The sequence below is a fragment of the Watersipora subatra genome, chromosome 7 (assembly GCF_963576615.1).
Source record: "Watersipora subatra chromosome 7, tzWatSuba1.1, whole genome shotgun sequence".
NCBI classification, from domain to species: Eukaryota; Metazoa; Bryozoa; class Gymnolaemata; order Cheilostomatida; family Watersiporidae; genus Watersipora; species Watersipora subatra.
The window spans coordinates 39,927,610-39,940,005 of NC_088714.1; the positions used below are offsets into that span (position 1 = coordinate 39,927,610).

Below are 12,396 nucleotides of genomic sequence, written 5' to 3' on the forward strand. Positions count from 1 at the left end.
AGTAGAAATCAGGTATTGTTGTGTAGCTTTTAGGAAGCCATCACATACTTGTGCTCAAATTGATGATGCGCCAACTCAAGATCTCTTTGGAGTTACCCTTTCCTGAGTGCATAAGCTACTTTGTGTCCAGATACCATCATGCCAAACTGTTTACACCCAAGACTAATTCTGTATGATAAATATGGTCATTCTAAGTTTTTGAACATTGCTGTTTTGGGCCAGACTGCCATACAGGCAAAAATAAATGTATAATTGTAAATCACTTTAGTTACAAACTTGAAGACAAATGAATTTATCTGCAACTTGCGCTAGTTTACCAATATTCAAATACGCACTAAATAGATTTGTCACTCCATTTGCTAAATAACCTCTCTGATTAGACATCCATTGATTACATACTTTAGCTAATTGTAAAACATACAAAGTCAATTGACTCAACGTGTAATAAGGCATAATAATTACGTCAATACAATACATTTGATACAACTGGGAGATAATAGTATAAAGCTCGTACTTGTCACTCAGTCTGGTTGGGTTGCCTGTCTATTGCTAGCACGTTTTTGGACCCAATTTCAGTACTGCTTGTTTATTTTCGCCAGCATCAACCATTTGAAGTTAATTCACATGGTTTTTAGTAGACGGTGGGCCTTTTGGTACCAGAGCTAATGTGGCTATGCAGTGAATAATGTCAGTTACTTGCATTTAACAACTATACATTTGATTTTAATACAAACCTTATAACAGTCTTTCTTGTTTAAAAATGTAGTTGATAACTTTCTCAACAAAAGTGTGATCTTGTCTGTTTGATTATCCAACTGCGCCTCATGCAGCAAGCTTCAAATAATTCCAATATTTACTTTGTACATCGAAACTGTTGCACGTTGAAAGGGACACGAATGATTACGTTAACTTTTTTATTTGTTTCAAAGCCAAAGAACCTGCAATGAATATTTCACGTCATGACACAACATTAACGATGCATTATATAAAACAATGTAAATAACTAAACAAAAAAACTAAAAATTTTTGTAAACATTAGAGTTTTTTATATTTAGTTACTTACATTGTTTCATATGTTTTATTAATTTAAAGATAAATTAATATAAATAAATAACCATTAAAAAGACATGTTAGTGCTTACTTTAGTTTAGATATATGTAAGTTCTGGGTAGAGTAAATGATAGAAATAAAAGTTTATAACAAATTTTTATATTAGATGTAAATTAGCTTATTTACAATTTATATTATAATTAGACTTTGACTAGAAAAAAGTATTATCGATGGCGCAAGCCTTAATTTCACCATGATTTAATTCTGTAGAGGTCATAGGCTCATTATTAGGTGCTGTAGAGGTCAAAGACACTCGAGTAACATTTAGTCTTAGCTTTTTACTTGACTTCACAATCTAAAAAATAAATGTCAATGTGGCATTCTTGTCGGGCAAGGTTGTGTGTTTAGTTGTGTACATGTCATCTAGCGAGGACATGAGGCCTTTGATGTGCCTTGTTATCAGCTGAATAAACCGGATGATAGGTCCATATTCTATTAACGCTGACCAGTTACTTAGTTCTATCCTTAAATTATAATACAAAAAAAAACATTAGGATATTACCAAAGAAATATTTTGTATCTCAACAAAATGAAGGTGTAAAATTTATCGGAAAGTTGGATAAAAGATTTTATTTGGTTTTATGCTTTTAAGAAAATATGATAGAACTTCGGAACAGCTGATGAGTTTTAATAAACCTTAATTATTCATTGTTCACAAGTCACCATGACTGTACCTACCTATACATAGATTTTTAAGCAGTTAAAATTGTGTTTCAACAAAACCATCGTGTTTCGCTGTTTGATGAAAGCTCAATAAACTTTAAATTGATAACAAGATTATAAAATATATCGTCTAATTTTGTCCACAAAAGATTGTTTCACATTTTTAATCCTTTTGCACTTATTTTATAAATTAGCACATGATATTAAATTGTTTACTCTACATGTTCATACGCATTATTGTACAGTATTTATTGCTTGTTGGAGTACACAGGGATAAAGCAAATCAATATCCATGTATTTGCATCGTATGCCAACACTATTGTATTTTTGGAGAAAACATTTTTATAAGAAAAATGTCTTTTCTTCAATTCAGTTATAAAAAGATAATAAACTCTTTAGGTAACACATATTGTATTACACATAATGTATAACAGTGACATTGTATAAAACCTTGTAAAACGCATGAATCTAAAAACCTAAACTATATGTAAAAAGTGAATAAATGGAGTAGTGATCAGCAATAATGGTGTATATTGTTACATAACCTTGAAAACATGTGAACCGAAGTGTGGCCTTGACATTGCCCAAGTCTGGCAGTAGAGTGAGAGTGAAGTAAGTGGTGTGACTCACTCTCACTTACACTTGATGTAGTCTAAATTATCTTAGTTTATATATTTGTTATTACAATGTATTTCACGTTTCTACCAGTTTTTATTGCACTTACAAAACTTAAAGTTTTGAAAAATGTTGGAAGTTGCTTGTGAAAAACTACTTTTTCAGCAGAGACCAGTATTTGCTCAAATTTTGCAGCATTAGTCAAGTGGTTCACATGCACAGGTGATCGTAAGTTGAGGTGTAACTGTTTTGTAATATTATTGATTGCAATATTACTGTTAGTTTAACAAGGTCTAAAAAGGGTATTTCATTTGTCATAAATTATTCATAAATGAGTACATAGCTAGTCATATACATAGATGTGTACATAGCTAGTCATATACATAGATGTGTACATAGCTAGTCATATACATAGATGCGCACATCACTAGTCATATACATAGGTGCGCACATAGCTAGTCATATACATAGATGCGTACATAGCTAGTCATATACATAGATGGGTACATAGCTAGTCATATACATAGATGTGTACATAGCTAGTCATACTCATAAATGCGTACATGGCTGATTATATTCATAGGTGCCTACATCACTAGTCATATTCATAGATGCGTGCAACGTTAGTTATATTCATAGATGCCTGCATAGCTAGTCATATTTTAGACACATACATTGCTAATCACATTCATTGATGCATACATTGCTAATTATGGATGCCTACAGTTCTCATCATATTCATAGATGCGTACATTGCTAGTCATACTCATAGATGCGTACATAGCTAGTCATTTTCATAAATGCATATATAGCTTATGATATTCATAGATGCGTACATAACTAGTCATACTGACATATGCATACATTGCTAATCATATTCATAGATGCATACAGCGCTAATCATTTTCATAAATGCATATGTAGCCTATTATGTTTATAGATGCGTACATTGCTAGTCATAGATGCGTACATCGCTAGTCATATTCATATTTGGCTTATTCCCATTGTAACCTTTTCTTCTTTCATTATATTCTCACGCCTCCGCTCATGGCACGGATGACAATGAAGCTATTTCTCCGGAATACTACTCCTTTCCAGCCTACACATGAATTCCTGTCCTGAGTCGAGTCTGCATAGCTCAAAGTCAAGTGGCTCTGTACATGTGGGATTTTAATTGATGTAATTTGCGGTTGATTTAGATTTTTAATTGAGGCTTTAATCAGGGGTAATTTGTTCCTCGGCCTATTATCATTGGTTTGGAGCAAAATCATTTAATTTCTTTTTAAATAGACTTAGTCTAAAATTAAGAGGCGGCAGGATAGTAAAGCGTACCAACAATTAATAACTACGGTTAGGAAACAAAGCTATTTATGCAGACAAGAAAACTTTCATGGTCGATTTCTGTCTGAATGATGAAAATAGGTCTGCTGGTGAAATGAATAAATCGCTGCAAGTACATTGTCTAACAAAAGGGACAGCATTGTTAGCAGGCCTGATTGGCGTCTAGTAGTTGAATTTAATTTGAGAATTGGCAAAACTCTACTGATTAATGCAACTGTGGTTGGTACTATGGTAGATCGGGCTAATCGAAATAATTGTTTATTAATATTGTTTATAGGGCTGATACGATAAAAAATTGTAAAACCAAAAATTATGGGAATTTTGCTACACATATGCAGCAAAGGTATAGCTATCAAAGACTGGAAAGGTCAGTGAATTTTACCATCCAGGTAACACAAGGCAATTAGCTAAATTCTTTTCTTACATGTAGATAGACAAATCTTGCTATCTGCGAGGTCAATGCCACTTGACTCAAGTCTAAGATGGTAGATAGCAATAACTCTCGGTTTATTTCATACCTTTAGTTTATATTTCAATTTTTGCTGTCATATATTTAAAGCTGTTTGCATCGCTCCATCCAAAGCCACAGTTATAGGTTGGTAAAAACAGTTGCACCTTACAGGATTTTATCTTCCAACATAAAGTTTGGTAGACCGACACTCTTACACCTGCTCCAATTAACCACTTTTTAGCACTTCTGATAGTTATTCTCTGTGTTTTATAAGCACACATGACAATCTCTCACAGCGCAGCAGACTGTCAGAATACTCATGCTGATAATGTATAGCAAGGTTTCTTATCGTTCCTTTTGTTTTTTATTGCAAACCCTCTGTAATTTTAGTACAGTAAAATTTCCACGTCTAAAGTTAATTTGTTTTAAGATTTGCTATGAATGCTGAAATCTGCATATGCTTGAGAACATATTCTGATAAGAACATATACCGTAGTATGTTCCAGAACATTCCAGAACCTGCTTTGGCTGAGGAAGATGTAAAATACTAAAGCAGAACTGCGATGTTTAAATTATGGTCATAAACATTCTGCTTTTTTATAGATTTATCAAAGACCTTTACATACAACTATGTATAGAAGTTACCCTGCTTTGGACACTGAAGCTGAATAAATAACGTATTGAACGGAAAAATTTAAAACTTGAGTAGCATCTCATTCTCTTTGTAGAACAACAACCTGATGAATTAATACCAGAGCCGCTAAATAGCCAGTGCTTGATTAACAGACATCTAGACACTATTTCATGGTCTTCATTGACACAGCTACTGTAAGATGTAAATAAGATAATTACTTGCCAAAATAATTATTTGTGAAAACAAAATAAGATATAATAGTTTTTCTAGTATTTTTGGTTATTGAAATTTTTTCATGAATTGTATATGTATGACTAGACAAGAGACCCCTGACAGTCTGTTTTCCTGGCAGCATCTCGAGCAAGCAATAGCATAAGTTTAACACCTCTACAGAATACTTAGACAGATATTGAGGTTCATAATATACAAACACAGACAAGTACCTTATTAAGAAATATACCCTTGATCAGTTTCTCTCAAACCTTACTGAAGAAAAGACAATAATTGGAGTGCTTCTTTTGTTGAAAAGTCATAATTGACATATGCTATTGTAAAAACCGTGGCTCAGTTGTTTCTATGAGACCACTCACAATACAAACAGTAAATAGCATATCACAGAAATCCAGCCCGGGGCAGTTATCAGAGAGAACCAATTATTTTCCTTGGTTTGTATATAAGTAAATGATGGAATCCATAGATTCAATCGAGTTGGTATCGCAGCTGTTGAAGGACCTTAATATCAGGTACAGTCCACATTAAACACACCTTTACTAATATTTCATTTGTTTGAAGAGTAAAGGCAGCTATACTAAGTTCTTTACACGCAAAGAGGAAGAGTTAGTGCAGTGATGCTATACCTCTTGACTATAAGAATTCATAAGAATTTAAAATTTCACTCGTATAAGAGTTGTCAGTTGTTTAGGATTATGGTAAATACATTTGAGATGCTGCTATTTGCTTGCTGACTGTGTAGCATGTGTCTATGAATGGGGCTTTTGTGGTAAGATATTAACAATAACAATTTTAATATTAATAACATTAATGATAATAATAATAAAATTAAAAATAATATTAGTAATGATTAGGAATAATTAGTAATTCATAATATTAATAATAATGTTAGAATAACACAAAAGAATAGATTAATATAAAATTTAATCTGCGAATTGAGAATTTTTAGGTCAGCAGTAGTCAGCAGTAGTCAATGAGTCATCATTAGAACAGATACAGTAGGTAGCTGATCAGCTCAGTAGGTCATAGTGTTAGTCTAATAATCTGAATGTCAAGGGTTAAAACCCCATATTGGTCAACACTTTAGTCATTTTATTATTTGCATGATCAAAGTTTTGTGATTCTCTGAAAGTTGGCACACTTGAAACATTTTGTAATACAAAAATAAAAGACTTTAACATCCATGGTGCACTTTATTATTTCTCATAATTTAACATTGAGTCAAAAGTTACCTTCTATTAATGATAGCCTGTAAGTCCTCTTATAAAAATTCAAATCAAATCAAATGGCGCTGATTTCAGATAGAAGCAATTTCAATAAGTGTTGTGACCTGTTTGATGAGTATAAATAAATTGTTTATCATTCATCAATCTTGAATCCTTATGAACAGAGAGGGAGCGGATGGCTGTCTCTTTTGACATACATTACTTGATATATGATCCCTTTCTGTATTGCTTTAGCTGCTATGCACTTCAGTGTCATTCTATTATTCAAAGATTTGCATCGATTAAGTAGCTTTAAACAACCTAAAAACATTGAAGTTGGATAAAATAGTAACTAGTGTTAAGACCGGATGATGAGCTGCAGAAATTTGAAAATTACTTTCGATTGCTTGTTTGTTTTTAGAAAACAAAATGATGAACCAGACAAAATCTCATCATTCAACCTGTAAAAACGGTAGAAGAACAGATAATACGATAGACATAGATGTTTCTTCATTAATGGTCACAAATAAAGAGGTAAAACTATGTGTGAGTCCATCAACAAAACCAACTTCACAGACACCCATAGACCCAGATTTACAACTAGATATGAATACAGACAGCGACACAGCAATTAATGTAACAAACTGTAAGCAGTTTGGAAGTGCGATGTCTATCAGAGCTAAAGGTTTTTCGATTGAGGCTCTGCTAGCGGATGTGGAATATAAACCTGAGACGTGTAACACTCCTGCCACGGTAGGTGAACATTTGCTTTGCAGTTCTTTTAGAGCCACATATAAAACATTAGCGTGCAATATATTGATAAAATATGCAAAAATGTTATTAGCATTTATCAAAATTTAATAATATATAACTTATATATAATATAGGATGATATAATAACATATAATATAATTTAATTACTGTAATACAATGCAGTATAATATAGTTTATTGTAATCTAATATAATGCAAAAAATGTGTTACAACATAATGCAATATTTTGAAATACAGTAATTCAATGTATTGCAGTATAATATAACTTACCATTGTTTAAAGTCATATATTATACTAGGATATAGTATAGAATACAGTAATATAAGATAATATAACTAGTTAGTCTAGCAAAGCTAAAAGGCATGATGAATATTTCAGCTATTGTTAGTACAAGTTGCTATCAAAGCCCTGATCGCTCACAGCTAAAACTTGGGCAGTTACTAGCATTGTTCGTGCTATAAGTGTAGCGTATCATAGCATATAAATTAGAGTATGGAAGCTTATACAATCGCTAGAGGCTGTTCAAGGTGAGTTTAGTCAACAACTCCTTTGTTCAGAGCACTTTGGTGGAGAGCAATTTCATCAATTGTGGCCCAAGCTTTAGAACTCTCTTAGAGCTGAACATGTAGAATTCCTAGCTGAGCTCTCTGCTGCCCTTGTGTCAGCCATTTTTCTTATTGTTGATTATTCTAATAATAGCTGATTATAAACGAGCAAAATTTTATGAACGCTGTCAAAGCAATCAATTTTAAGCATTTAGAAAAATAACAAAAAATCATTGCAGGATACCATGTTGTTTTTTAAAGAAAAACATTTTTGTAGCTGATTTTTGTGATTTTTGTTTGTATTTTGTAGATTAGAAGTCTGAGAGGTGATCAAAACATACCATGGTCTAATAGCCAGACTCCACCAGGTATGTACGTGGAGTATGTATTGCTACAGATTAGAACAGGAAAATTATAGAGCGCACTCCTATATTTCAGCTTTAATGTCGAATGGCTTCAAAAAATCCTCTTTGCTTCAATCTTTAGCAATTTCCTTGAAAGATAATTTAATAGATAAATAAGTGTTAGATTAGATTATTTTTTAATCTTCTCCGGCAGCGCTGCTGCCTTATGCAGTAGAAAACAAAATTATCTCTTCCCATTTTTTCTTTTTCTGTGAATCGTTCAAGTGTAATCCTTATAATTTAATAACATGCCTCAATAGCCTCTGTCTTTAGCATTTTAGCCTACCATTCTTAGAATTGGCTCTAGCTCTATATATTTACTATTATCTTTAAATAATAACTGTTAGCCATTTTGAGTAAACATTTTTAGCTTCCCATAGAAATTTATTAATGATGCAAACTGCCAATGTGGCTGGGCCATCTCTGATTTACATGATTTTATTACTTGAACCATATTACAGTAACATAGCTAAATGAAATGGCTAATTATGTACATATTTGTGTCACATCAACAGATGATATAACTCTAGTTTAGTCAATACTAAGCCACCCGCGTACCCATTTATGTTTATCTAAAAAGTACATGTGCAGGGTAAAGAGTCCACAGGCTTCCTTGTTGTATAAATGGTCACATCTGTGTGCTAATTTCAGGATACCAGTATGGAAATTACATATTTAGATTGAAAAAGGTGTGCTGTGTAAATTCTTTCTTAAAAATTTGTTATTCAAAAATTTGAATGCGTGCGAACTTTTAGATGCTCATGGGGTGCCTCTAAGTTACTTTTCTTGCATACCTGCCTAGTTAGAGGTGTAGACGAAAATTTGGATTGAACTCTTGGCGACCATTCATAGATTGTTTTTAAGTACATGGTTTACTTTCTTTTCGAACTAAACTACAGGAATGATAGTATCTAAATCATTATATCATGAAAGATCTAATGATTCTACCATACCACCAATTTAGTTTACTATGTCTGGGCTCTCAGAAATATATAACTTTTATTTATCTACTCAAGGCCTTCTTGTAAAGTATGGCTAAAGCTACCAAGTTTGTAACTCGGGGTTATCTCTTTTTGTAGAAGACAACTCTAAACAACATGAACACTGTCCACAATGCCAGAGATTGACTAGCAATAAACACAAGAGCCATCAGACATATGACCTTCACCAACAACGAACACCAACAACGACTAGCCCTTCTCACCTTCCAGAAAGAAAACGCCCAGCACAAGGCCTTCATGAAGATATGATTTATAAAAGAACGCGTAGCGATTTTGAAGAAAGTTTATCAAAAATTCTACAGATAATGCAAAACAGCAATCAACTTGTTATAGACACAGTCCTTGCTTGCTTGCAGTCAAATAGTGATAGCAATTCGTCGCATCATTGGTCAACTTATCAGCCAATCATGAAGCCTTAAAAAAATCTTTTTTGTATTTATGTATAATACACATCTTTTTATTTAGCGATGAATGCATGAAGACTTGTTGCCATGTTTGGAATATATTTAACATCATTAATTTACACATTAAAAAACAAAAACCATGTTATGCATTTGACAACCAAAGAACTATTGAATTTTCTTTTTAAAATTTCAATTTAATTTTGTTAGTAGATAGATTTTTGGCCTTTGTGCAATTGATGAACGATTGTACAAAACTAATTTCCACGGCTGTCTTATGAAGTAATTTTGTTCAAGCTTGAAACTAATTAACCAATAATTACTTCTCTTTTTCAAACCACTTCTGGCAAAGGGCTCTGAACATGCCAGAATCTGTATAAACATTTCTGATAGTTATATACGGTGTAGCTGAGGCATAACATGTTGCAGCAGAATACACTACTGAGAAAAAGCTAAACCAATGGAAACACCGCTAGTCTATTGTTCTTTCACACATAAAACATAAATACTAAGTTTTCATACCATGCTATTGGAGCGACACCTGGGTGCACCAGCGATCAAGCGCTACACTGTAATGACAAGCAAATCATGTTTCCATAGGGTGCTTTAGGTTAAGCGATGGAACATAGCAACAGAAAAGCAAAACCTATGCACACGCAGATGTGCGATGTCGTTGACCGCTAACGCCTTTTCCATTGCACCAATATGGCACATCGCACGTGTGTTTCGCTTCCAAACAGCAACACTGAATCACAACAGAATGAGAGCGACCTGGCTGTTTCCATAATAGCGTTGCATTACCATATGAAGGTATGTCACTTTGCTATCACTGTTTGGAAACTCGATGAAACGCAAGGTTACTAAAGCATGTCTGAGCAAGTTAACATACAAAGTATTTGAGTTTTTACACCGGTGTCCCCAAATTAGCAACCAGATGTGACCATTTATACAACAAGGAAGCCTGTGGACTCATTACCCTGCACATGTACTCTTTAGATAAACATAAATGGGTCGGCAAGTGGCTTAGTAATGACTAAACTAGAGTTATATCATCTGTTGATGTGACACAAATATGTACATAATTAGCCATTTCAATTAGCTGCCATGTTACTGTTATATGGGTCAAGTGATAAAATCATGTAAACCAGAGAAGACCCAGCAACATCCCCAATTTGTATCATCTGTATATTTCCATGACAAACTATAAATTTTGATTCAATATACTGTAGCTAATAGCTTTGATTAAAAAAAAGTAAATATATAGAGCTGGAGCCAATTCTACAAATGATAGGCTAAACTCAGGCTAAAAGCTAGAAACAGAAATTATTGAGGCAAGTTGTTAAATTATAAAAATTGGATTTGGCCGATATACTTAAAAAATCAGAAAGATTCCTAATTTAATTATTTTCTACTGGCGAAAGTTCAAAATGTTGTTTTTCTGTTTAGATTTTATCATCACCAGTCAGTTGTATTGATTCTTTCATGATTTAAATTAGCTGGTAGATTTTTATGCCAATTCTGCTCGTTTAAAACAGGTAGCAGTTTGTGGCATATACTCTGTTAGAGTCTGAAATGGGCTTGTGAAATTTCCCCAATTCCGCTACTAGTATCTCCAACCGCTGATGTCCCACTTGAAAGTTTTTATAACGATAGCAGGAGAAATAGCGGCAGTTAGAATATACGGTGATCAGACTGATCTGTATATTTGAACTGATCGGCTTTAGATCAGTGGTGTTGTTGGATCATATATATATATCATATAAATATATCAAATCATATCAATAGACGAGTTGGTTTTAGACCAATTGTCATTAGACTGATCATTCGGAACCAGAAATGCCAGCCTTCTCTTACATATGATACCATTCTTTCCTTTTACCCTTATCTCTGTCGTCCATCCCCTTTTCCCAAACTATGACAGTCCTCATCTCATCAGGCGTGAAGCTACACTGCCTACAATTATTATTTCTTCAATAGAGCTCTTTATACAACTCTCTAATCAACTTAAGTTGGTATACAAGTCGTAATCATTTGTTTTGGGATCATTCTAATTTTTCATATCTTCAGGAGCAAGATTTTTCTATTGTCGTATCATTAAACTTTTTTAAACTCTTAGAAAATTATGCACAGGCAAGCTTTAATTAAAGCTTTTTTATTATATTGATATCATTTTGTGTGTTTACTGTGTGTTGCAAAATCTCTAATTTAAGAAAAATATACAATATATTTTCGATATTTTGCAGCAAGTTGTTTTAGATATCATTGAATAATTTTACTGGGTGTTACAATTTCCTCGTGCTATATTTTGTAGTGCATTGCATGTTTCAGCATTATTTTTGTATTTTTGGAGTATTCTCATATTGCAGCGTTACATAATTGGATAATAAATACAAATGAGAACTTAATTTACCAGATATAGAATGAATTTAGACATTGCTGTAAGCTATATCTTTAACTCAATTGGTAATACATAAACTATCAGCTAATTCCTGTCACACAAAAAACGACTAATTCTGATGCCTAATATTTATAAAACTTCGTTTCTGGCAATTAAAATAAAAATGATTTAGTTGAAGAAGAGGTGTCAGCGCACCGGCAGCGATAAAAGACAGACTGCTAATGGATATCTAGTTGGCGCCTTGTTCCCTAACAGAGATATAAACAAAGTCTATATATACGGTGGCCACTCATGGATGTATCCATCCATCGCGTAGCAACCTGTCTGTTTCGCTTCACCGCCTGACTAGCAGTGTACGAGGTGTCTGAAAGATGAGGGTGTATGGCATTTAATTGCTTTCATTAGACTCCCTGTGGCCTTCCACTCCTGGCTACAAATCCTCTTGTTCACATACAACGTCTTATAATTTCTCTTTTTTATTTATTTGCAGGCTTTCATTAAGCTCATAGCAAAGCTTTCTTACAATAGGGAAAGTCTCTACAGTCTAAGATAATATTATAAAACTAGTGTTTGCTAACGATTATTAACTTTTGGCTATTTGTATGAAAAATATATGTCAGACAT

General features: G+C 33.2%; 1 protein-coding gene across 1 annotated transcript; it reads left to right on the forward strand.

Moving 5' to 3' along the window:
• The first annotated feature begins 5,529 nt into the window (after positions 1 to 5,529).
• On the forward strand, positions 5,530 to 9,831 carry LOC137400258 (uncharacterized). The gene is made up of 4 exons (XM_068086587.1): positions 5,530 to 5,557; positions 6,672 to 7,003; positions 7,879 to 7,936; positions 9,052 to 9,831. Exons 2-4 carry the CDS (start codon positions 6,680 to 6,682, stop codon positions 9,390 to 9,392), a joined length of 723 nt encoding a protein of 240 aa, XP_067942688.1. The 5' UTR covers positions 5,530 to 5,557; positions 6,672 to 6,679; the 3' UTR covers positions 9,393 to 9,831.
• Positions 9,832 to 12,396: the final 2,565 nt, after the last annotated feature.

Coding starts and splice junctions, on each gene's coding strand:
- LOC137400258 (XM_068086587.1), top strand. CDS start 6,680: ATGATGAACCAGACAAAATCTCATCATTCAACCTGTAAAAACGGTAGA. Junction 7,004..7,878: donor CGTGTAACACTCCTGCCACG/GTAGGTGAACAT, acceptor TGTATTTTGTAG/ATTAGAAGTCTGAGAGGTGA. Junction 7,937..9,051: donor TAATAGCCAGACTCCACCAG/GTATGTACGTGG, acceptor CTCTTTTTGTAG/AAGACAACTCTAAACAACAT.